The 25,261-nt window shown below is 41.8% G+C and overlaps 1 protein-coding gene across 1 annotated transcript; it reads left to right on the plus strand.

Moving 5' to 3' along the window:
- Positions 1 to 1,164: 1,164 nt before the first annotated feature.
- LOC114225351 (myosin-2) lies at positions 1,165 to 24,904 on the plus strand. Its single transcript, XM_028124982.2, has 38 exons — positions 1,165 to 1,368; positions 1,460 to 1,603; positions 3,045 to 3,201; positions 4,295 to 4,322; positions 4,402 to 4,516; positions 4,601 to 4,693; positions 5,093 to 5,156; positions 5,277 to 5,375; positions 5,996 to 6,099; positions 6,553 to 6,691; positions 7,053 to 7,171; positions 7,259 to 7,408; positions 8,514 to 8,684; positions 8,786 to 9,095; positions 9,737 to 9,810; positions 10,647 to 10,734; positions 10,833 to 10,950; positions 12,005 to 12,128; positions 12,213 to 12,349; positions 13,739 to 13,994; positions 15,553 to 15,795; positions 15,887 to 16,063; positions 16,144 to 16,289; positions 16,375 to 16,465; positions 16,551 to 16,940; positions 17,787 to 17,913; positions 18,589 to 18,707; positions 18,849 to 19,045; positions 19,756 to 19,939; positions 20,017 to 20,182; positions 20,283 to 20,407; positions 20,580 to 20,888; positions 20,976 to 21,179; positions 21,733 to 21,858; positions 21,948 to 22,118; positions 22,202 to 22,306; positions 22,425 to 22,520; positions 24,752 to 24,904. The coding sequence occupies exons 1-38, from the start codon at positions 1,165 to 1,167 to the stop codon at positions 24,902 to 24,904; spliced, it is 5,823 nt and encodes a 1,940-aa protein (XP_027980783.1).
- Positions 24,905 to 25,261: the final 357 nt, after the last annotated feature.

Consider the following 25,261-nt stretch of genomic DNA (forward strand, 5'->3'; position numbering starts at 1 on the left):
TTCCTTAAGCTCCTTTAAAACTTGTAAAAAGTTACCTTGCCCAATGCTGAGCGTTGCATGAAATTAAGATGCTGTGAACCTTTTGTTACACACATATAGGTATTAATCTGCCCAACTACTACACACCGTGTTTCTGGAGGGAGACACTGGTGGGTAGCTGATCAAAATGACTTTCAAGTAACTGAATCCCATAATGACTGAGTAGCGTTCTTTGCCAAACCTTTCATTCTACCAATGCCGCTGGCAACCTGCAGATAACAGAGCATAGGGCAGCCCAAGCCCGCATTTTCCAGCAAGAAATTTGGAAGGGCAAAGGGAGCCCTTCAATGCAGAAGAATGAGGATAATATAACACTGCATGTCGACTGAACATCGATGAAATAAATTTAAAATAATAAAATGAGGATAACGTTTGCTATGGCTTTTATCCTCAATTAGGTTAACCAATTAACTGGATGATAATATGCCAACCCTAAGATATAATAATATGCAAAGATATTATGTCAGGCAAACACTAGTAAGCACACAACTTGAGAAAAAGAGGTAAACAAAATTATCATCCCCAAAACGCCTGACCTTGAGCACTTCTGACTGAATATCTAAAGGAGGAAATGAAGTTCTCTTGCAGTATATGACAAGAAATGGACTTTTCTTCCATTACAATAAATAGCATTTTCCATCGAGATAAGAGCCTGTACTATTTCAAACTGCTTTCTCAGTCACCATGTAACTTTGTTCCCAAAGTATCTGTCCAGTATCTCACAGGCTGTGAATTAAGAGAGGCAGATATTGTAATCCCTCTTCTATGAGGGAGGCACTGTAGCTCGAAAAGATCAGGGGTCACCAGCTCCTCCACAGCACGCGGAGACTACCTCCAGCTCCCTGATTAGAATGCTAGTCTTGGAGGTTGAAAGAAAATAGTGCATGTTAAGCCCTGAGTACAGTGTTGGTTACACAGTGACCCTTGATGCATCTGAGATCTTGGGATTGTTTGTTTCAGTAATTACAGCATGGTGCACAGGGGGCCTGCCTGGTGAAATTTCCAAATAGTGGAGTTTCCATGAACTATCACCACCAATATATAGAGATGTACTGATACACATGCCAGTCCACATCTCTAATGTGAAATGCCTCATCTCCTTTAGGACCTCTGAGTTCAGCAGCCATGAGTTCAGACCAGGAAATGGCCATTTTCGGGGAGGCAGCTCCGTACCTCCGAAAGTCTGAAAAGGAGCGCATTGAGGCCCAGAACAGGCCCTTTGATGCCAAGACATCTGTCTTTGTGGCGGAGCCCAAAGAATCCTTTGTGAAAGGGACCATCCAGAGCAGAGAAGGAGGGAAAGTGACGGTGAAGACCGAAGCTGGAGCGGTAAGTACAGTCCCTGGAGCTGGCCACATTTCATCAATTCTTGTGTTCCATCTCTCAATTGACATGAACCGTTATGTTCCCTGTTTACCAGACTCTGACGGTGAAAGATGACCAAGTCTTCCCCATGAACCCTCCCAAGTACGACAAGATCGAGGACATGGCCATGATGACCCACCTGCACGAGCCCGCTGTTCTGTACAACCTCAAAGAGCGTTATGCGGCCTGGATGATCTACGTGAGTGCCTCCCCCACCCAAGTGCTTTTTATCGCCATCACCCTGGACCTGCCAGCCCGTTGCTTCCCCTGTAGTATAAATGGGTCAAAAGCAGTGACCCATTTCGCTTTCGCTAGTGGTGTAATTAGTCAGCACATGTGTTAACTAGCTAGTACATTAGTTAGTTAACAAATTGCAAGGTTCACTATTGCTGTTGTAAGGCACAACCCAACAGCCAGTACTTCATCCTTTGTCTTCCCATCCAAAGCCGGGGAAGGTCATTGTCCACGTAGACTGGGTTTGCCACACGTCTCCTGAGCAAACACTGGAGCAGCTACTGTTTATATCTCAGCCATGTGCCTACATTTCTACCCACCCACCCCTTTCCAGTTGTAGAATCATCCAGAGGTAAATGATACATTTACACTTTAACACAAAAAGATAATGTTTTAAAGACCAAATTTTACTCATTTTCAGTCTTCTAAAACGACAGCAATTTGTATCTGTGTGTTATGGTCCCCTCTATATGAATGCCACCCCCTCGAGGAAACCTCCCATCTTCCCCAGGCAGAGTGGGATGCCCTGTCCTATGGTCTCTGCCCCATCCACAGCACTGACCTTGGTTGTCCACCACCATGCATTCACATGTCTGCCTCGTGTGTAGACTGTAGGCCAGGAGCTTCCCAAGGAACACATCTCATTCACACTTCATTCTAGGTGCCCTGCAGGGGTCTGGCACATAATACACACCCAGTGAACATCTTAGAATTGAACTGATTACATCACATTGACATTTTTGTGTAGTTCAGCCAGTGCTGACGCTCAGCCGGACAATACCCACACCGGTGTCTCCGGTGATTAGGGTCAGCATCCATTCTGACTGGTCGGTGCCTGTGTTGAAAAGCTCCCTGTTTAATCATAATGTATTTACACCATTTTGTGTTCTGTGTCTTTATAGCTTAATAGTAGTCTACAAATGTTGTCCCAGGATTGCTGGATCCTTCCAGGTTTACCTTATTACATGCCTGCATCATACTATCTTAAGATTTACCACAGTTCACCAAACCACTTCATACCGTTGCGCACTTCAGTTGTGTCCAAACTTCTATTTTCATGCATTTGAACGATCTTCATGCTGCAAAGGAAATACAGGCATATCTCCTAAAACACAGTAAAAATGTCTCACACTACACATTAAAAAAAAAAAAAAAAAAAAAAACCTTTGGAGCTCCTACTATGTGAAAATCATTGTGATAAGTCCCAAGAGGAATAAAAAGTCAAAATTATGAGCCCTTCCCTCAAGGATTTTGCTCTCTCACTGTTGAACGTTCCAACTAATTTTCATGCCGATGCCTTCAAGAAATGTAGGGTACTTCCTTAAAGTGCTCCTTTGAGTCAGAATTCATTTAACAAGTGAATTGCACACCTAACAGGGAAAGCTCTTTCTTATTCCCTTGCGTAGACCTACTCGGGCCTCTTCTGTGTCACCGTGAACCCCTACAAGTGGCTGCCGGTGTACAACCCCGAGGTGGTGGGCGCCTACCGAGGCAAGAAGCGTCAGGAGGCCCCGCCCCACATCTTCTCCATCTCCGACAATGCCTATCAGTTCATGCTGACGGGTGAGTTAAATGCTTTGTGTGTGCGTAATCTTTTTGGAGCCATAGGAGAAAGAGACCCTAACTGTCTCAACACGCTCTTTGAGCCCTTCCGTTAGGCTGGTGTACTGGCGAGGGAGGCGGTCCAGGAAGGAGGGGGTTTAAAAGATGACTTGCAATCCTTACCATCACACAATTGCTCATGGTCTCTTCAACTTTTAAAAGTCAACAGGGGTTGACCATAGTTAGAGAATTTACTTTTGAATGACTCAGAAACTAAAAAAGCTTGAGCAAAAATTATAAACACTGTTTGTGTATACACACATGCAATCACACATACAAACTGTGCTTCCATTGCCAAGAGCCAAAAACCAGAAGAGTAAAATCTGCCCCTGTGGTCTTATCCTCAACATCAGAAACTATGACCAACGAATGCCCTCTCTATATTAGGGAGGGCAAAAATGCTATTGCCCTTTGCCCTGAGCCAACCTCAACACGCTCCAGATTTTAAAGTGTATTTGGTATGAAAACAGCTATACCACGAATCTTCTTCCTAGAATACTGCCTCAGCCAGCCCAGGTCTAAGCTAGTTGGGGAAAGGACTTAGAGAATTCATCTTCAGAGAGAGTAAAACAGTAAAACCAGCCTTTTCCCCAAACTATGACTAAAGCCGTAATTACTTCCAAAGCTACCACCTGTACTATATTTACCCCATCCCACATGCTAAAATACCTATTTTTCATGACTTCTTACACCTACAATAAATATTCACTATTCACTACTGGAATTGTCATCTAAACCCGACCAAAGGCTCAAGTCCACTTTGATATGTCCCTAGTGACAGAATATTACAAAGAAAAGATCTGCTGCTTTGTTCCAGTGTTCTGTTTAAATGGATGCAAGTGTGCTGAAGTCAGGGGTGGGGTGTGGGGAGGTAGTGGGGGACATGGAAGGGGCACTGGAAAAGACTGGTGGCCGAGGGCCCATGAAGCCCTAGAGATTGCAAAGTCCAGTCTGAAAAATACTAAGTTCATCCCATTTTACTTTACAATTTACAAATATACAAAAAAAAAAAAAAACCACCCAGTATTAAATGTTTATGATTTCTCTTTTGTAGACCGAGAGAATCAGTCAATCCTGATCACGTAAGTAAATTTTATGCTTTCTTATGACTGTGACAGTTGCCACATCTGGAACCTCATCTCACTTGTTTTTATTTGACAGCGGAGAATCTGGTGCCGGGAAGACTGTGAACACCAAGCGTGTCATCCAGTACTTTGCAACAATTGCAGTCACTGGGGACAAGAAGAAGGAGGAAGTTACCTCTGGCAAAATGCAGGTGGGTCTGGGGCCAGACTCAAGACTCTCAGCGCTCTCAGAAATTCTGGAGCACCAGAGGTGAGGACCGCTCTTGCCTTTGCAGGGGACCCTTGAAGATCAAATCATCAGCGCCAACCCCCTACTGGAGGCCTTTGGCAACGCCAAGACCGTGAGGAATGACAACTCCTCTCGCTTTGTAAGTTGCAGACACTGGTACAGACACTGTTCACTGGTCAAGGTGTATGGGTTGTTTGTGAATATACTCTCTGAATCTTTTCGTTCACATTATACTATATCAGGCTCTCTCCTTTCCCTCTGAGCATGTAATAATATGGATCCAAGTCCCATCTAAAAAGATATGTGACCCTATATCTGAGTTATTTCTCATTTGTCATTACCTACAATTATTTGTAATATGAAAATCAAAGATAAAATTCTTTTACCTAAAAAAACAGGAGATACACCTTTTCTGCCTCATACAAATAGTCTCTGGATTTATTTAATATCAACCCATTAGGCAGTCCAAGTATTTTGAGTTTCTCAAAGATTTGATATGATTTGAAAACAAAGTAGTAATATTAGTTTTCCTTTCAAGGGTAAATTCATCAGAATCCACTTTGGCACCACAGGGAAGCTGGCTTCTGCTGATATTGAAACATGTGAGTGCCTGGATCTCATTTATAGTCATTTCTGTTTCCTATAACTTATAAAGTCAACCCAAAGTAAAATCTGCAACCCACGTGAATTTTTGCATTGCTCTGTTCATTTTTTCCTACCAGATCTGCTAGAGAAGTCCAGAGTTACTTTCCAGCTTAAGGCGGAAAGGAGCTATCATATTTTTTATCAGATCACATCGAACAAGAAACCAGAACTAATTGGTAAGAAATGTCATAATCCCTTTGCAGAACGATTGCACCAGCACCTCCCCGTGCATGGTCCAGCCCCAGTATTCCATGACTGAATTTTGTCAGGTTTATCACCTTGATTTCGAAAGCAGCTTCGTAAGTTTATGTGTGCTTATTATAGAAATCAAAAATGAAAACTGAAGATAACAGCTTCAAATCCTATCACTATGAAATAACCACTGTGAACACTTGGGTGAATATCATTCTACTCATTTTCTGTACTTATACATATGATAACTGGAATCATACTTCAATGTTCCTCCGTGATGTACTTTTTTCACTGAGCAATAATGTATCGTGGTTTTTTTCCATGTCACCAACTGTAGCTCCACATTATTATTTCTAATGGTTGCATCGTGTTATATTCTAGAGATAAGCATAATTTATTTAACCATACTTTTTAAAGAATATTTAGGTTGTTTCCAATCCTGGATTTTAAATAGCACTGTACTGATCATTCTTGTAAATATAACTTTTCCCAGTATGTGATAATCTTCTTTGGCTTCATAAAGTGTCTTAGAATTTGTCTAGCCATCTCTTGTTTTAATGAAGGGGATAATTCTGCCTACCTTTTCTCTGTTTCATGTACTTAGAAATGCTTCTGATCACCACCAACCCATATGACTACCCATTTGTCAGTCAAGGGGAGATCAGTGTGGCTAGCATTGATGATCAAGAAGAGCTGATGGCAACAGATGTAAGTGCAACACAAGAATGATGATTTTGGGTTAGAACAATGGTCCCTCCAGATAAATATTCAGTTTCTAGTAGAAATAGCAAGAGAGGGTTCAAAGATGAGCACAGGTGTGCCACCTACAGTCAGCCAAAAAAGAAGGTCTATCATATCTGAATTTATCTAAACCACTTTTTTTTTTGTAATCTACACGAATGAGATCCATACTGCTTCTCAAAATAACAAGTTCCTTAAGTTTACTATCTTGTTCTCTATCTTAAGTTTACTTTTTCAATCTTAGGGGGTCTGTAGCTATAGTTCTAATGCTCAGTGCTGGCCTCTAAAGAGTTCCTTGCACCCCCATCAGCAAGGATAGTTTCCTCAGTTTGACCAACGTATCAGGAATCAGAATGTGAATGATGAATAGTAAATGTATGGATCATAACATAACAGTTATCCTCTTGGTTATATTGGCAGAGTGCTATTGATATTTTGGGCTTCACTAATGAAGAGAAAGTCTCCATCTACAAGCTCACAGGGGCTGTGATGCATTATGGGAACTTGAAGTTCAAGCAGAAGCAGCGGGAGGAGCAGGCTGAGCCAGATGGCACCGAAGGTACCAACGAAGTCATCCCTGATTTTTTGTTTGTTTGAAAATCACATTCTTAACTTGTTATCCTTGAGTTTTTCTAGGACGACAAAGTCATTTTTAAGAATTGAGTTTTAAAGTATACCCAGATAATATACTATGTGAAGCATTATATTAGATAGATGTTTCCTATCATCTATGAAGTTCTTTAGGGCACACTATCCATAATGAAAATCTTGAACTTAATGGGGAAAAAAGGGGGCAAGAATGCTCAAAAGAGATATTCTGAAAACACTGCACAAAATGTCTATAGCTTAAAAAAATGTTTTTTGAGAAAATGGGTTGCTCTGGGCCATAATAACTTTGTTTTATCCTTTCTTCTTTTCAGTTGCTGACAAGGCGGCCTATCTCCAGAATCTGAACTCTGCTGACCTGCTCAAAGCCCTCTGCTACCCCAGGGTCAAGGTCGGCAATGAGTACGTCACCAAAGGCCAGACCGTAGAGCAGGTAGGTGCATAATTCAATTCACTGGCAGGAATCAAGCATTTTTACAGTACTCTGATAACCTCAAGAGATATATTTTTGTTTTTCAAGGTGACCAACGCTGTGGGAGCTCTGGCCAAAGCCATCTATGAGAAGATGTTCCTGTGGATGGTCACCCGCATCAACCAGCAGCTGGACACCAAGCAGCCCAGACAGTACTTCATCGGGGTCTTGGACATCGCCGGCTTTGAGATCTTTGATGTGAGTTGGTAGCTGGTTGGTAAGGGGATTTTACAGTAAGGCAACAGAACATCAATAAGAAGAAATCTATGAATATTATAACCTTCTCTCACTACTCCCAAAAAGTTATGCTGAAACTTAAAAGAGAATGATAGAGTAACTACTACTCATTTATCGCAGTGGCAGTCCCCCCTCTATGAGAAATCATGTACTTGATGAGCACTCTGACTTGCTACGTACGGGACCCGAAGGGAGTTAAGAGCTAGCTTTGTGTCCGGGCGGGGGGGGCCTCTAAAAATCCCACAGCACCAAATGAAGTTAACATAAAAATATCAAAGTAATCCTGTGAAACACAACATATTCTGAATATATGGTGGGGAAGTCATTCAAAAACACTTAGACAAGAAGAGCAAAGATTAGTAACTTATAAAGTCAGCATTTATTCTCATTAATGGGATAAGATAAAAATCCCTACTTGATGAAATACAGTTTTCTTGCTTATAGCTTTTAAGAAGTTTATCTTTTTCTTTCTAATTATAAAAGCAAAACTTGGACATTGCAGGAAATACGCAAAATCAAGGGAAAGAGTTCCCTGTTAATTCCACTATTTATATCAAGCTAATGTTAACATTTTGGAGTTTGGCTTTTGTTTTTAACACAAGTGTGTTATCACACTGTATATGATATTTGGTATCTTGATTTTGTTTTCATTTCACATTGAAGAAGAACAATAGTGTCAATTATTGTCCAGTTACAAAGCTGACACTGGTGATTTCCATACTACAGAGACTCCTCCCAGCCAGCTCCTAATGGGTTGCCCATTAGCTCTTAATTGAGTCCATGGAAAATGAAAAAGATAATGGAATAAACATGAAATGATGAAGTAGGAACTCAGAAAAATCCCTGAGTAAGCTTAAGCCAGTGCAGGGAAAGAGCATTAATACGATCTAGGATTCTGTAATAAAATGGCAGCAGAGAAAACAGTAGATTTCATAGTGTTCCCCGCCCCATGATTTTGATATCTGTAATCTAAAGGCTATTCAACATATATTTTTAAATTAAGAAGTCCTACATTTACAAATGCTCAATTTGCTCAAGAGAAAAGTGAACACATGTATTTATTTAGTTCAACAGCCTGGAGCAGCTGTGCATCAACTTCACCAACGAGAAGCTGCAACAGTTCTTCAACCACCACATGTTCGTGCTGGAGCAGGAGGAGTACAAGAAAGAGGGCATCGAGTGGACCTTCATCGACTTCGGGATGGACCTGGCTGCCTGCATTGAGCTCATCGAGAAGGTCTCCTGATCTGTTCACTCAGTAACATCTTCTCGTAAACTCTGTGGCTCATCCTACGGCTCATATTTACCCTATACGCATTTTGTTTTGCTTTAATCCAGCCCATGGGCATCTTCTCTATCCTGGAAGAGGAGTGCATGTTCCCCAAGGCCACAGACACCTCCTTCAAGAACAAGCTATATGAACAGCATCTTGGAAAGTCGGCCAACTTCCAGAAGCCCAAGGTTGTCAAAGGCAAGGCTGAGGCGCACTTCTCTCTGATCCACTACGCCGGCACCGTGGACTACAACATTGGTGGCTGGCTGGACAAGAACAAGGACCCCTTGAATGAGACCGTGGTCGGGCTGTACCAGAAGTCTGCAATGAAGACTCTGGCTCTCCTCTTTGCTGGGGGACAAACTGCCGAAGGAGGTAACACTCAAAAAATCTAACACTTTCTCTAGATATTCCAAAAAGTGCTGTTAGATGGAGGCTGATCTCATAACCCTGCCAGAAGGATTGCAGGGCCAGATCCATTGTTTTTCCAAGTTTTGACTAAGTAGGCTGCATTGCAATTATACATTTGTGTCTCACTCTGGCACTGACAGAGACCTGCCTTACTGCAAAGGGTCAAAGAGGAACTGTTATGACCTCAACCAATGAAAGGCCTCAGCTTCTATGATTCTCTCCTATTCTTTCCTCCACATCTGCTGGATATTGAGTAGCTGGGGATATTTAAGGCAATGGAGTGACAAACTTCTGCCTATCTAGACTAGTTTCTACTGATGATTTTTGAAGTTATTTTGTCCCCAGATGTCCTAACTTTAAGGATCCATTTTTACACAGTGAAGTGAATGCCCTTCACTTCATCTTCTAATGGAGAAAAAAAATCACAGAAAAGTGGATACAAGCTTAGTTGACAGATAAGAGTCATTTGGCTCCAACAGAGAGGCCAGTAGTGTCCAAAAACTGCTCCATCAGATGCGTGCAGAAACTGGCAATAAATAAGCAAGAAATAGCTTTGTCAGTTCAAAACTATACTTGAATGACACCTTTTCTTATTTGCTCTCCAGAGGCGAGTGGTGGTCCCAAGAAAGGTGGCAAGAAGAAGGGTTCTTCTTTCCAGACTGTGTCTGCCCTTTTCAGAGTAAGGAAGAAACTGTTTTTGACACTCCCCACTTACTTTAGGAATTTGTTTTTTAAAGCACAGAGTTCTTTCCACAAGTCATTGAGGAAAAGACTGACAATGATTAATGATATCTGTTCATCTAGTTTTAGAGAGAAAACATTTAAGTTACTCAGAAATTATTAGCTCATCTTTCATGTCGAGCCACATAATGCCAAATATTTTACAGGAAATTTTATAAAACTAAATATTCTACCATTCATAGTCTAGTCTTGTCATAAAACTAAGCAATGAATGACACAGTACTCAGATTAAATTAACGGTAAAGCTAATGAAAATCTAGCAGCTAGCCTATAAGGAACTTAATATGGTATCTTTGTCCTTAATCCAGTCAGTCCCCAATTATAGCTGGTAAGATTATTCCCCTTTAGATGACATTGATGCCCTGAGAGTTAATTGGGTTGGAAAGGGGAGCTATGTTCATGAGAAAAAGCTCCAGTGTGGTGCAGGCTTGCATGTCCTCATTGGAGAACCATGGCGTTGGGTAGAAGAAAGTGTGGCCATCTTGTATAAGAAGGCAATAGCCTTGTGAGTGTATGTGGGAGGCCATGCACCAGGGAGGAAGTAGGACCTGTGTCAGGCTGCTTCTCATGTGTAACTCCTGCCAACTCAAGTGGAGAAAGAAGTAATGAGGAGAAACCTGCCTCTCTGGAGAAGGATAGCAAGGTATTACCTTACATGGAAATGGTCCACACTGGTCATTCAACTCAGCCATAAACATTGAGTTCATAGACATCACCAAATGCCCACAACTATGGCTAAAGTCGGAGATAATGGGCTTTTTCCTGACTTTACAGGAGAATTTGAACAAACTGATGACCAACCTCAGGAGTACCCATCCTCATTTTGTGCGCTGTATCATCCCCAATGAAACAAAAACTCCCGGTAAGAAGCTCTAGAGTGAAGGTACAAAGCATGACTGCTATACCTCTTTTGAAAAAACAGCAACAATTCTGCAGTGTAATCCAAATATATACTTTTAGGGGCCATGGAGCATGAACTTGTCCTGCACCAGCTGCGGTGTAACGGTGTGCTAGAAGGGATCCGCATCTGCAGGAAGGGGTTCCCAAGCAGGATCCTTTATGCAGATTTCAAACAGAGGTCAGACTCTCTGAATTATGGTACATCTTGAAGTTTACTATAAATATATTTATTGCAAGCAAAACAATTTAGTGAAAAAAATGCCTCTATTCATGTTTAATTTGCCACAAAGAGTGAAAAATCATAAGCCTCAAAAACACCTTTAAAATATAGATATACCACCTATTTTGTACTCCAGACTTTTCACGGGCTTTACTGAGCTCCTGGCTTAGCCCATAGATATACACATTGACTTCAGTGATTAGGAGAACTACCATTTTTTCATGTGTAATATGTAAGTACTAGCAATACCTCCTCTTATAGATGAATAAACTGAGGCTCAAGAGATTAAGCTACCTGCCCAAAGTCACATGGGTGTTGGTGGCTAGGTTAGGAACTCTCCCAGGCAGGTACAGAGCTCCCAGTGAGTCATTTTCTATCACTTCCTTTGTCTCCCGCCCTCACTCACTGGTTTCCAGAACCCTGTCATACCAGCTCCTCAGCAACTCTTTCTCCTCCCTAGATAAGTCCATCTTGGGAATCAAATAGGAGGCAAAGGGACAAAGGGCTGGCGGCAGCTCCAGGGAGCTGGCCTCTCTAAGGCTGGGTCTGGTAGAATGCGCAGAGAACTTCAGTGTGCAAAACCCAAAGTACAATTACGCGTGAATTTGGGTGATCAGAACAGTTCCTCCTACCTGAACTGAACCTTCCTACCAGATTCCTCACTAAAAATTTGCTTTCTGGGACTCAGGATCATAAAAAGCAAATGAATCTAGCCAGGAAAACATGTCACATTTTATTGGTCATCTACATCTTAACATGAACAAGATCATGGGATGCTTTCCTGAGAATAAGGTCTGATGAGGCAGAAAGGAAAGTCTGCAACTGTGCAGGAGGGTGGAATGGAATGAAAACTGTTGATGACCTGACCATCCATGTATACAAAGTCCTTCCTGCAAACAAAGAAGGATACTTTTCTTTAAAGCTCTGATGTTCTAAATAGGTCATTTAATGTTTATCTATTAGTGTCATCATAAATGAATTTAAAAAACAAAAACTATATTTACTTAAACAGATACAAGGTATTAAATGCAAGTGCTATCCCCGAAGGACAGTTCATTGACAGCAAGAAGGCTTCTGAGAAGCTCCTTGCATCCATCGACATTGACCACACCCAGTATAAATTTGGTCACACCAAGGTAACGGTTTCTAAAGCGTACCTGATACTGTGTCCCTTTGAAGTTTATGTATAGTGTCTGATCCGCAACTCCTCCCATGCACAGGTCTTTTTCAAAGCTGGTCTTCTGGGGCTCCTAGAGGAGATGCGAGATGACAAGTTGGCCCAGCTGATTACTAGAACCCAGGCCAGGTGCAGAGGGTTCTTGGCAAGAGTGGAGTACCAGAAGATGGTAGAGAGAAGGTATAAACATAAATTTTTTATTTATTCCCATCTTTCTGCTTCAGAAACACATTTGAGTTGGCTTAAGATCCAGATATGATAAGGCCACAAACATAAGCAAGAATAAAGAGTCCTATACTGATGTGGGGATATACATATACCAGAAAACTAAAGGTAGGGATCATCACCATGAAACATATTTTGAGTGTTCAGGTTAAAGAGAGAGAGAGAGTAAGCATAAAGCGTGGGCAGTTCTTATCTCACAAGAGAAAATATACGAGTATAAAAATATACCAGTGTGAATTTAGTGGGTAGGTCATTAAATTAGATACACTGAACTGAACAGCAGACAGTATTTTCAACAGTGATTTTATACAAGATGCAGAAACAACTTCTTGCATATGATCATTTCTATTATCAAACTATTATGATGTAAAATATTAAGGGCATTTATCTGTGAAAGATTTTTTCAGAAAGTTAATACAGTGTCACCAAGGTATGTAGCTTTCTGGTGATCTGATTTGATGCAGGGACAGAGTTCTAGTCTAAAGATCCAGGTGTCTCAAATGGCAGAAGGCATGTGAATAGGACCCCTGGTGAGAAATGCATTTTATATAAGCATATACACACTCATGTGTGTGTGTGTGTGTGTGTGTGTGTGTGTGTGTAAGTATGTATGTAATTTACATCAAACAAATTTTATTTCTATCACCTATAGTTATGTTAATATTTTCTATTGTATTCTATTTTATTAAAAATAGTAAGTTTGGTCATAACCCACTATATAGATATTAGGGCAGTCAGTTGCCTATACAGGAGGGTAATTAATTTTTTAAATAAATTAATTTTTTAAATGTGATAATATTACAGATTAGAATGCAAAATTCACACAACACATAAAATGTAAAACGAGAGATTTTTACAGAAATTCTGTCTTTAATGAATCCCTTTGTTTGGTGCCCTCATCCCTCATGGGTCTTGAAAGTGATTTTTACCACTGCTCTTAGTGGTGTTCCAGAAGGAAAGCTTGAGAAGCACTTATGTACAGCAGTAGTTCTCAAAGGGTGGTCCTTAGACCTACATCATCAGCGTCTCTTGCAAACTTGTTACAAATGCACATTTTAGACCACATCTCAGATCTGATGGAATCTCTGGGGTAAGGTTCAGGAACAAGCATTTTAACAAGTCCTTCATGACTCTTATGCACACCAAAAGTTTGAGAGGCACTCATGTAGAGAAATGAGTGATTAACAAGTCCTTGACCATCATCCCAAAATGGAATTTCTTCCATCTGTGCTTTTGAAGGTAGGAGAGGTACACAGTGGGGGCAGAACCTCCAGCTCTCATTGCCAAGATTTCATCTCATTTCTTCATCCACACAATATCAAATTTGCATCAATTAAATTTCAGGGAGTCCATCTTCTGCATCCAGTACAACATCCGTGCCTTCATGAACGTCAAGCACTGGCCCTGGATGAAACTCTTCTTCAAGATCAAGCCTCTCCTCAAGAGCGCGGAGACTGAGAAGGAGATGGCCACCATGAAGGAAGAGTTTCAGAAAACCAAAGACGAGCTCGCCAAGTCAGAGGCAAAAAGGAAGGAACTGGAGGAAAAAATGGTTACTCTCTTGAAAGAGAAAAATGACCTGCAGCTCCAAGTTCAGGCTGTAAGTAGTGGAGTCATGCTGGGTGCTGCTCATGAGGATGCAAGTGCTGGAACTCTGGCCACTAGCGGCAGTGAGCTGGGTAGTCAGTGTGGGGACACTCACTGGAAGGAGAAGGTCAAAGCACTCTGATGGTTCTAGCATAGTCCATCTACCCCTTCATCGCCCAAACCGGGACTGGGGCAATAAGGTAGAACCGACCACTGTCACCCGTTCTCCACTATTTCATCAAACTGCAGGACTTATGACATCCCTTTGAAGTCAGTCTTTGAAAGTGATTTTCACATAAAACTATCCCAAATGAAATATTAAGGGGAGGATAGCATGAAGAGATTTATTTTTTTTTAATCTCCAAAACTTCCTTAAACTTCTCGATGTCCAGTTTTAAATCATGATATGTACAGCTGACAGATGTCAGTGCTCTCCATCACATTTTACAGAATTGTTGTTTGTTACTGACCTCCAAAATTCAGATTCACTCTTTCCAATCCATGTGCACAGTCAGTGCCCCATGGCACCCAGACCGCTGCCTTGGCACCCTGGATGCTCTGCCTGCCCCCAGCTCTCCCCTCCAGCCAGCCCGCTCACTGCTCACTCCTGCACCAGTCATTTGAGAACTGCCTCCATCAACTGTGAAATGTAATTTATAAGACTGTCTTTCATTTGGAGTGAACCGAATTGGTCTGGTATCATCTACTCATCACAAAATCATATATTTCTCCTGTTGATTAAAATTAGTTTCTTCTGTCAAGTTTGGGCAGTGTAATAACTCTTTCTTCTAGATTACAGAAGGAAAAAGAGCTGTAAGTAGTGGAGTCATGGTGGGTGCTGCTGACCCAGCCCCTTCAAATCTATCCAGTATGCTCTTCTGTTGTCCCTGGAGAATTACTTAGAATCTGTCCTACAGCACTATAGATTCACTACATGAGCACACACAGCACATTTTACACTTTTATGTATTCAAAGGCTAGCATGGAGGCTCACTGATGAATGTATTTATCAGTTTCTTGCTCATATCTTGTCCACTCCCAACCCTCTTAATTGGAAACATAGCAGGTTGCCAGGAATTTCTTGATTACTTTATGCCTCAACTTGAATGTCGAAAAACATCATAACCACAATCATCCTCCAGTACTACAAAGAGAAGCAGTTCATTAGCAGCTGCATCCTGAATTCCCCACTGGAATGCCTTCTCTCATCCTGCCCCATTTCCCCCAGTGACTTGATTTTTACAAAATGAAATCCTGCCCACCTCTCAAGGTGTAGCTTAAATGTCACTTTATTCAGGAAACTACCTCTAATAGAACTTCTCTGATCTCTTCCGTCACAAACTGCTTTCTGATTTCATGATAGCTTTTGGGGGGTAGGCTTTCTAATCTACTAGAAATATACTATTCTGAAGGAACAGGACATTTGGTTTTCCCACAACGTATCCTGGATTGCACATAGGAGGTGGTTCATAATATCTAAATCCAAAGAACCAACAGCAGAGATTGACATTGTTATCATTTTTAAATATTTCATTCTTTCTTTCCAATTTTGATTTTTTTTCCAACTCAAGGAAGCTGAAGGCTTGGCTGATGCAGAGGAAAGATGTGACCAGCTGATCAAAACCAAAATCCAACTGGAGGCCAAGATCAAGGAGGTGACCGAGAGAGCAGAGGATGAGGAGGAGATCAACGCCGAGCTGACGGCCAAGAAGAGGAAACTGGAGGATGAGTGTTCAGAGCTCAAGAAAGACATTGACGACCTTGAGCTGACCCTGGCCAAGGTTGAAAAGGAGAAGCATGCCACGGAGAACAAGGTAGGAATCACATTCTGTTCTACCATATAGAGGTTCTGCCACCCTACTAAGCTGCTTTAGAGCAGGTATCATTTCTTTCTAATTTTTCAAGGTGAAAAACCTCACAGAAGAGATGGCAGGCCTGGATGAAACCATCGCAAAGCTGACCAAGGAGAAAAAGGCCCTCCAAGAGGCCCACCAGCAGACCCTGGATGACCTACAGGCAGAAGAGGACAAAGTCAACACCCTGACCAAGGCTAAAATCAAGCTAGAGCAGCAAGTGGATGATGTAAGTCCAGGATTATCAAAGAAATTCTTTTCTTCAAGAGGAAGCTAAGCATTCCTTTAGACTAAATTATTTATATTTAGCTTGAAGGGTCCTTGGAGCAAGAAAAGAAACTTCGCATGGACCTAGAAAGGGCTAAGAGGAAACTTGAAGGTGACCTCAAGTTGGCCCAAGAATCCATAATGGACATTGAAAATGAAAAACAACAACTTGATGAAAAGCTCAAAAAGTAAGTGTGAAAGATTAACTTATGACCTTGCTTTCTAATGCGTGGATATATACTCAATTGTTATTTTTTGCTACTTTCCAAAAAGGAAAGAGTTTGAAATGAGTAATCTGCAAAGCAAGATTGAAGACGAGCAAGCACTTGGCATTCAGCTGCAGAAGAAGATCAAAGAGCTGCAAGTACGTTCAGATTTCTATCAGTCTGGCTCAGAGAGGCATAGTTATGACACAGAGAAGCTAAGTGTGTGCTTTTCACCACCCCCAGGCCCGCATTGAGGAGCTGGAGGAGGAAATTGAGGCAGAGAGGGCCTCCCGGGCCAAAGCAGAGAAGCAGCGCTCTGACCTCTCCCGGGAACTGGAGGAGATCAGCGAGCGCCTGGAAGAAGCCGGCGGGGCCACCTCCGCCCAGATCGAGATGAACAAGAAGCGCGAGGCCGAGTTCCAGAAAATGCGCAGGGACCTGGAGGAGGCCACCCTGCAGCACGAAGCCACGGCGGCCACCCTGAGGAAGAAGCACGCGGACAGCGTGGCCGAGCTCGGGGAGCAGATAGACAACCTGCAGAGGGTCAAGCAGAAGCTGGAGAAGGAGAAGAGCGAGATGAAGATGGAGATCGATGACCTCACCAGTAATGTAGAAACAGTCTCTAAAGCCAAGGTACCAGAGCCTGGAAAATTGTTATTAGTGACAATGATCCCTTATGTACACATCATAATTTGCACAGGGTACTTTACACACATTATGTCATTTGCTTTTTTTACAATAATCTAAGGAGATAAGAAAGATACTAGCATTTGTATTATTTCCACTTAACATATGAAGAAACTGAAATACAAAGAAGTTAAGTGCACTGGCCCCATCACACCATGAACAAATGACAAGACCAGCTTTTTTTTTTTTTAAGATTTTATTTATTTATTTGAGAGAGGGAGAGAGAGGGAGAGCTCAGAGGGAACAGTGAGAGGGAGAAGCAGGCTTCCCGCTGAGCAGGGAACCCAATGTGGAACTCAATCCCAGGACCCTGAGATCATGACCTGAGCTGAAGGCAGATGCTTAATGGACTGAGCCACCCAGGCACCCCAGGACCAGCTTTTGAACAAAGGCCACCTGCATTCTCTCAGGCTCCAGTTGGAGAACTAGGTCTCCAATATTCTCAATTATCCAATAAGGCAAGTTTCACTGTACAGAAAGGCAATCAAATATCTATAAACATGCTTTTAGAAAGATATACCATACAATACTTACATCTTAAATTTTAGAACATCGTCTTTAATTTTTTTTTTGTATTAATAGGGCACGGAACTTCACAGTTAGCTCTTTAAAATTCCCAACATGTATTTTCAACAGAGGACAGCAATCAAAATATAAAGAAAAAAATTTTTATGTATCACAATTACATATAAGAGAATTTGATTTTATGCCAAAAGTATTTATTAATATTTATTTATTTTTAAAATTATATTAAAATATCTTTGTTTCCTTCTTTTATTTTTTCTCACACAGGGAAATCTAGAGAAAATGTGCCGCACTCTGGAGGACCAAGTGAGTGAGCTGAAATCAAAGGAGGAGGAACAACAGCGGCTGATCAATGACCTGACGACCCAGAGAGGACGCTTGCAGACCGAATCTGGTAACTGTCCTCTTGTGGGCACTAAGAATGGAGATGATGTGGTTGAAAACAACGGATTTGGTAATGTGAGAGCCTAATAAACACGGCTAAGAACACGTGTGATTTACTGAACAGCTCAGACTTTCAACTACCTTGCAAGGTCACTTGGGGACAAAGTTGGAGATAAAGGCTTCGATAGGACTGGCTCAAGCTCTGCTCCAGAAAAGCCTGGAGTAGTTGGCCATGCTGAAAGGATGCTTGGGATTAGGAGTCACTCTAGCTGGGTCCAGGACTCCTGTTGCAGACCGAGCTTCTGTCTCTATACGTCAAATGAACCAAATACCTGAAAGGGGAATGGATAGCCCTGTCTCTCAAAAGATCGATGAACCTCAAAAGACCAATGTAGAATTCAGTACCCTGGCTCCCATAACCAGGTTTTGCACACTATCATACACCCAGAAAGAATTAGTTATGGAGAGAACAAAAAGGATTTCAGCTGTATTTATTCATTCAGATTCATATGTAAGTTTTACCATAAAAATCAGAAATTTGACATTAAGCTTGAAGACAGCAATAGAGAATTCAATCTTTTGAGTACTCAGTGGAGGAGAGTTAAGGTTAAAACTTATTTCTACTTTGGGCTTGCAAAATTGTTTCTTCACTTTAAAAAATGGTGCCATTTCTTTCATCTCTCAGGTGAATTTTCACGACAGCTAGATGAGAAAGAAGCTCTGGTGTCTCAGCTATCAAGGGGCAAACAAGCATTTACACAACAGATTGAGGAATTAAAGAGGCAGCTGGAAGAAGAGATAAAGGTAAATAATAATATTGTCAGACTCAACTGTTTTTTGTATGACCGAACCCTAACTGGAGTCCATTTACACCAATTTTCAAAGGGTTTTGAAACGCAGTAATTAAACATATGCAGTAAAATGAAGGTGTAACTATCTCCACAGGCCAAGAATGCCCTGGCCCACGCCCTGCAGTCCTCCCGCCACGACTGTGACCTGCTGCGGGAACAGTATGAGGAGGAGCAGGAATCCAAGGCCGAGATGCAAAGGGCGCTGTCCAAGGCCAACAGCGAGGTGGCCCAGTGGAGGACCAAATACGAGACGGACGCCATCCAGCGCACGGAGGAGCTAGAGGAGGCCAAGTACGTGTGCAGATATGAGAGAATGTGCAGAAAACTTTGCATGTTGAATCAGAAAGGTAACAACCTTCAGTGAATTAGCCTATAGACGTTCATTAATTAGCTCCTCTTGGCCAGGCACTATCAGGCCCTGGGAATAAGACATGAGTAAAACAAACATGATACCTGCCTTCCTATGCTGAAATCTACTTAAGGAAATGAGTAACAAATAATTATCCAGATAGCTAAGCCTTACTGCTGTTTGTCAGGCACAACAAGCTCATTGCTGCTTCAAGGCTCTGCACTTGCTGGTCCCTCCATCTGGAATACTCTCCCTGAGATCTCCCTCCGGCTCACTCTGACTTTTTGATTTGACGCAAATGCTACCTCCTCGGAGAGGCCTTTCCTGAATATCTAGAATAGCTGCGCACCCCTTACTCTATTTCACTTTTCTTCCATTGCATTTATATCTGCAATATGTTATTATGCATTTTCTCACCAGCCTATTATTTCTCTCTTGTCCTCATTTGGAAGCTTCATGAGTCAGGGCCCTTTTTTCTGCCTTGCTCACTGCTGTGTATCCAGTGTCTGGTTCATAAAAGGAGCTCATCAGTGTCTGTTGAATGGATGAATGGATATTTTTCATATGAAGTTTCCAATACTTCTCAGCATGGCAATAGCTCCTAATTCTTGTTCTGGTTCACTCCTCTCTACAAACATATATAACCTTCAAGGAAGAAGCTGGCCCAGAGGCTGCAGGCGGCCGAGGAGCACGTAGAAGCCGTGAACGCCAAATGCGCTTCCCTTGAGAAGACAAAGCAGCGGCTCCAGAATGAGGTGGAGGACCTCATGCTGGACGTGGAGAGAACCAACGCGGCCTGCGCCGCCCTGGACAAGAAGCAGAGGAACTTCGACAAGGTAACTCATTCAGCAGCCTCTGCTCTCCACTGTCTTCCTCTGTCCTTCACAGCAGGTAACCCCTCTCGGTTTTTCAGATCCTGGCAGAGTGGAAACAGAAGTATGAGGAAACCCATGCTGAGCTTGAGGCCTCTCAGAAGGAGGCCCGCTCTCTCGGCACTGAGCTGTTCAAGATGAAGAATGCCTACGAGGAATCCTTGGATCAGCTGGAAACTTTGAAACGAGAGAACAAAAACTTGCAGCGTGAGGCCCTTTCCCTTGCAATAATATTCATGCCTTGGGAATGGTTCCCTTAGCTCCTCTGTCTGATCAAATCTCTACTTGTCTTTTACCCAAACAACAGAGGAGATTTCTGACCTCACGGAGCAGATTGCAGAAGGAGGGAAACGTATCCATGAACTGGAGAAGATAAAGAAACAAGTGGAACAAGAGAAGTGTGAACTTCAGGCCGCTTTAGAGGAAGCAGAGGTAGAGGTCCAATTGTGCATTATAAACAAATCAGGTCAGAAAAGATTTTGGCCCATCCACATAGATCGAATGAAAAAAATAAACAGCACAAAATTAATGGAAGGAAAGGTATGCAGAAAAACTTCGGAATGCTTCCATTCCCCACTAATGTCACCCCTTGCTGTCATTAAAGGCATCTCTTGAACACGAAGAGGGAAAGATCCTGCGCATCCAGCTGGAGTTGAACCAGGTCAAGTCTGAGGTCGACAGGAAAATTGCTGAGAAGGATGAGGAAATTGACCAGCTGAAGAGAAACCACATCAGGATCGTGGAGTCGATGCAGACCATGCTGGATGCTGAGATCAGGAGCAGGAATGATGCCATCAGGCTCAAGAAGAAGATGGAGGGAGACCTCAATGAGATGGAAATCCAGCTGAACCATGCCAACCGCATGGCCGCAGAGGCCCTGAGGAACTACAGGAACACCCAAGGCATCCTCAAAGTAAGTGGGTTCAAAAAATGGCGCCAAAGTGGTTGGGGTGACTGCAGCCCTGAGAACAAGGTGTCTCAATGACTGTTCATTCCACAGGACACCCAGATCCACCTGGATGACGCTCTCCGGGGCCAGGAGGACCTGAAGGAGCAGCTGGCCATGGTGGAGCGCAGAGCCAACCTGCTGCAGGCTGAGATCGAGGAGCTGCGGGCCACTCTGGAGCAGACGGAGAGGAGCAGGAAAATCGCAGAACAGGAGCTCCTGGATGCCAGTGAGAGGGTCCAGCTCCTGCACACCCAGGTGGGGTTTGGCACAAAGAACTTACCTTCAATAAATGCTTATGTGTTCCAAACAATGCAAGCTTAAGTGTTTTATATAACAGCCAGGTTTTATACTTCTACCAAGTTTTCACTGTATACTGAGAGATCTTTTTTATTTTACATAAATTATTGATTTACTTCCTAAAATATTCTAAAGCTGCCCATATTCTCCTGTGTTTGTATCTTTATTGACCCTTGTTATCAATATTAGCATCTTTATTTTGGAGAAATGGAATATTTGAACATCTGTTATAATTTTGTCCCTATGAATGGTCTCACTGGTAAATGGCAGTTACAAAATTATACAGCTATTTGGTCTAATTATGGACTATGTACTTGGAAGATGCTGAATATTCTATAACATTTTTATTTTATTTACTATATACTATATAGTACTATATATGTACTATACAACAAACTAATATTGAAGGGCAGCTGACTTGTAAATTTTTATCTGAAATTATTTTTAAAAATAGCTAGCAATAAGTACTGTGGTAACACGATAAAAAAAATTGTAACTTATTTTTAAACAGAATACCAGCCTGATCAACACCAAGAAGAAGTTGGAAACAGACATTTCCCAGATCCAGGGAGAGATGGAAGACATTATCCAGGAAGCCCGCAACGCAGAGGAGAAGGCCAAGAAGGCCATCACTGATGTGAGCAGAGGGCAACACGGTCCTGGTCAAACTTGAATCCTAATGTGTTAGCTCAGCCCCCTAACTGGTTTTGTTTTACTGCTCATCAGGCAGCCATGATGGCCGAGGAGCTGAAGAAGGAGCAGGACACCAGCGCCCACCTGGAGCGCATGAAGAAGAACCTGGAGCAGACAGTGAAGGACCTGCAGCACCGTCTGGACGAGGCTGAGCAGCTGGCCCTGAAGGGTGGGAAGAAGCAGATCCAGAAGCTGGAGGCCAGGGTGGGTCTCTCAATCTCTGTCTACTTCCATTTCCTCCCAGTGTCTTATTAGTTCAAAGTTCTTAAGAGCCTACTTATTTGCAGGTGCGTGAGCTGGAAGGAGAGGTTGAAAGTGAGCAAAAGCGTAATGCGGAAGCTGTGAAAGGTCTGCGCAAACACGAGAGAAGAGTGAAGGAACTCACTTACCAGGTACAACAATGGTTTTTATCAGCCAAGTGCTCCCCATACATACGTGAAACACTCATATAAATGAAACAACAGTCAAGTGCTTTTGAAGTAAGGCCCTGTGGTTTTCATTATCTTTCAGACAGAGGAAGATCGGAAAAATATTCTCAGACTTCAGGATTTGGTAGATAAACTTCAGGCCAAAGTGAAATCTTACAAGAGACAAGCTGAGGAGGCTGTAAGTATCCTTAAGTTGGAAGGGAAGAGAGAAGTCCCTTGTTAAGAAAAGCTAATGAACAAATAATTAGACTTAGCCCTCCTTGTAGTAAATAAGCCATTTGCTTCTTAGAAGACTGTACTTCTTGAAAACATTTGCGTATTTTTGTACTTATTGCTTATTATTTATAATATTAATAGCTTGATTTTAAAAGTAAATTTTTAATCCACAAAGAAACCTCAAAAAATTTCAAAGCAGAAATAATGAAGGCCACATTCTCTAGCCATAGTGTGATAAAATTATAAAGTGGTTAGAAATATAAACACAAATTCCCAAATGCTTAAATGTTAAAAAACTAACTTTCCTAAATAATTCTTGGGTTACATTGGAAAGAAAAAAACTACCGAATAATTATTAATTATAAGCAAAATTTCAAGGAAGATGCTACTTTTACAAACCTAGAGTGTAGTCAAAGCTGTCCTTGGAGGACAAGTCATTGCTTTATGAATCAAAATTTTTAAAAAATTGACAGTCCAATAAAGAAATTAAAAATAATAATGAAGGAAGTACTATTAAAGATAAAGGTAGAAATTGATAAATTAAGGTATAATATTTTCTACTATGATAATTTTAAGTAATATCTGATAACTTCTGGGGAGTTAATAAAATAAAAACACTTATAACTAATTTAATCAAGGAAAAAGAGAAAGAAAATACAAACTCACATTAGAAATGAGAAAGGGGGGCCGCCGGGCGGGCTCAGTCAGAAGAGCATGTGACTTTTTTTTTTTTTTTTTTAAGATTTTATTTATTTGTAAAAGAGAGTGAGAGCATGAGCAGGGGAAGGAGCAGAGCGGGAGGGAGAGGGAGAGGGAAAGAATCTCCAGCAGACTCCGTGCTGAGTGTGGGAGCCCAATCCCATGACCCTGAGATCATGACCTGAGCCAAAAACCAAGAGTCAAACACTTAACCGACGAGGGCACCCAGGGGCCCCAAGGATGCGACTCTTGAGCTCAGGGTCATGAGTTTAAGCCCCACATTGGGCACAGAGATCAGGAAAGGAAGGAAGGAAAGGAAAGGAAGGGAAGGGAAAGGAAAGAAAGGGAAGGAAGGGAGAAAGGGGACAAACCATACAAGCAGGGAAATTATCTTTTAATGTAAAATATAAATCTGTCAACAAAGTTGAAATCTTTGAGATTGATGATTTTTTTTATAGAGGGTCATAAATTACTAAGCTGGCTAAATAACTTATTTGAGAATCACTTCTGAAAAAGGACTCGGGTCCAGACAGGTCTTTCAAAATTTCAAGTAACAGATAATCCCTGAGCTATGTAAGCCATTCCAGAGCATGGGAAAAGATGGAAAGCTTTCCAAATCATTTTAAGAAGCTCATGTAACCCTCATACCAAAACGTGTCCAAGAGAGAATGGGGGGGGGGCGGGGAGGATGGAACTAAAGGCAGTTTTACTCATGAGTGTAATTCCAGCAAAGATAAATAACTAAGTCGCTGAAACCCTTTATTAAGGGGATTGTCCATCAGTGATTAAGCAGGTTAATTCCTTCAATGTAAGGATTACTTAATATTAGGGAATTTGTCAGTAGAATCATTACATCCAAGACAGGAGAAAAATGATTATTTTGAAATGTTCCAAAATGATATATAAAATTCAACATTTATTTCAATTTAAAGAGACCTTTAAGAAATTCATCCTTAATATGATAAAGAATATCTATTTAAGCCCACTGTCATCTTCTAGCAAACATGAACAAGAAGGAAGATTTCAAGAGTACTCTTGCCTTTTTAAAAAAAATTTTTTTATCTATTTGAGAGAGTGAGAGCGATCACAAGCAGCGGGGAAGGGTAGAGGGAGAAGCAGACTCCCCACTGAGCAGGGAGCCCAATGTGGGACTTGCCTGGGATCATGACCTGAGCAGAAGGCAGACATTTAACCAAATGAGTCATCCAGGCGCCCTGTACTCTTCCCATCTCTGCTATTACATTTTTTTCTTGCTTTACTTAATAGGTTTTTGTTGAAAAAACAGGTATGCAATTATTTGTGGGACACCAAGCCCCAAATAAATCATAATGTTCACTTCAATGATAACCAAAATCCAGGAGGTGATAAGACAACCATGTTCCCAGCTGGGTATTCTGAGTTCTCCACAGATACCAAGTCCTTTCTTCCCTTAAGCCAACAGAGCCTAGAAAGATGCACAGGATGGGTTCCTTACAATTCCCTTTTTATTCTCAGGAGGAACAATCCAACACAAATCTATCCAAATTCCGCAAGCTCCAGCACGAGCTGGAGGAGGCCGAGGAACGGGCTGACATTGCTGAGTCCCAGGTCAACAAGCTGCGGGTGAAGAGCCGAGAGGTTCACACAAAAGTCATAAGTGAAGAGTGAGCATGTCCGGATGCTATGGAATGACTGAAGAGAGGCACAAAATGTGAAGCCTTTGGTCATTTCCCTCTGTAATTATTGTCCATTCTACCCTATTGCAAAGGAAATAAAGAGCATAGGGTATTTTGCAAACAACATCCTTAGACTGGTCTTTCTTAAAGCAGTGACAAAGCTAGAATAAGCATAAGGCTATCAAACAATTGCACTCAACCTGCCACTAAGAAGTAGTACTCACTTTTATTTTAAGTCTACAGGAATACTTTAAGACTATAAAACTGTTGCCTATCAGGGAAGTCTGTTCTGGAAGAAATCTGGAAGACATGTTTTATTTCTTTCTAACCTCTCCTTAATACCGGGACA

Source organism: Eumetopias jubatus, unplaced genomic scaffold (genome assembly GCF_037043125.1).
Source record: "Eumetopias jubatus isolate StellerSeaLion01/CBP00866 unplaced genomic scaffold, mEumJub1_p1.0 scaffold_10, whole genome shotgun sequence".
Taxonomy (NCBI): Eukaryota; Metazoa; Chordata; class Mammalia; order Carnivora; family Otariidae; genus Eumetopias; species Eumetopias jubatus.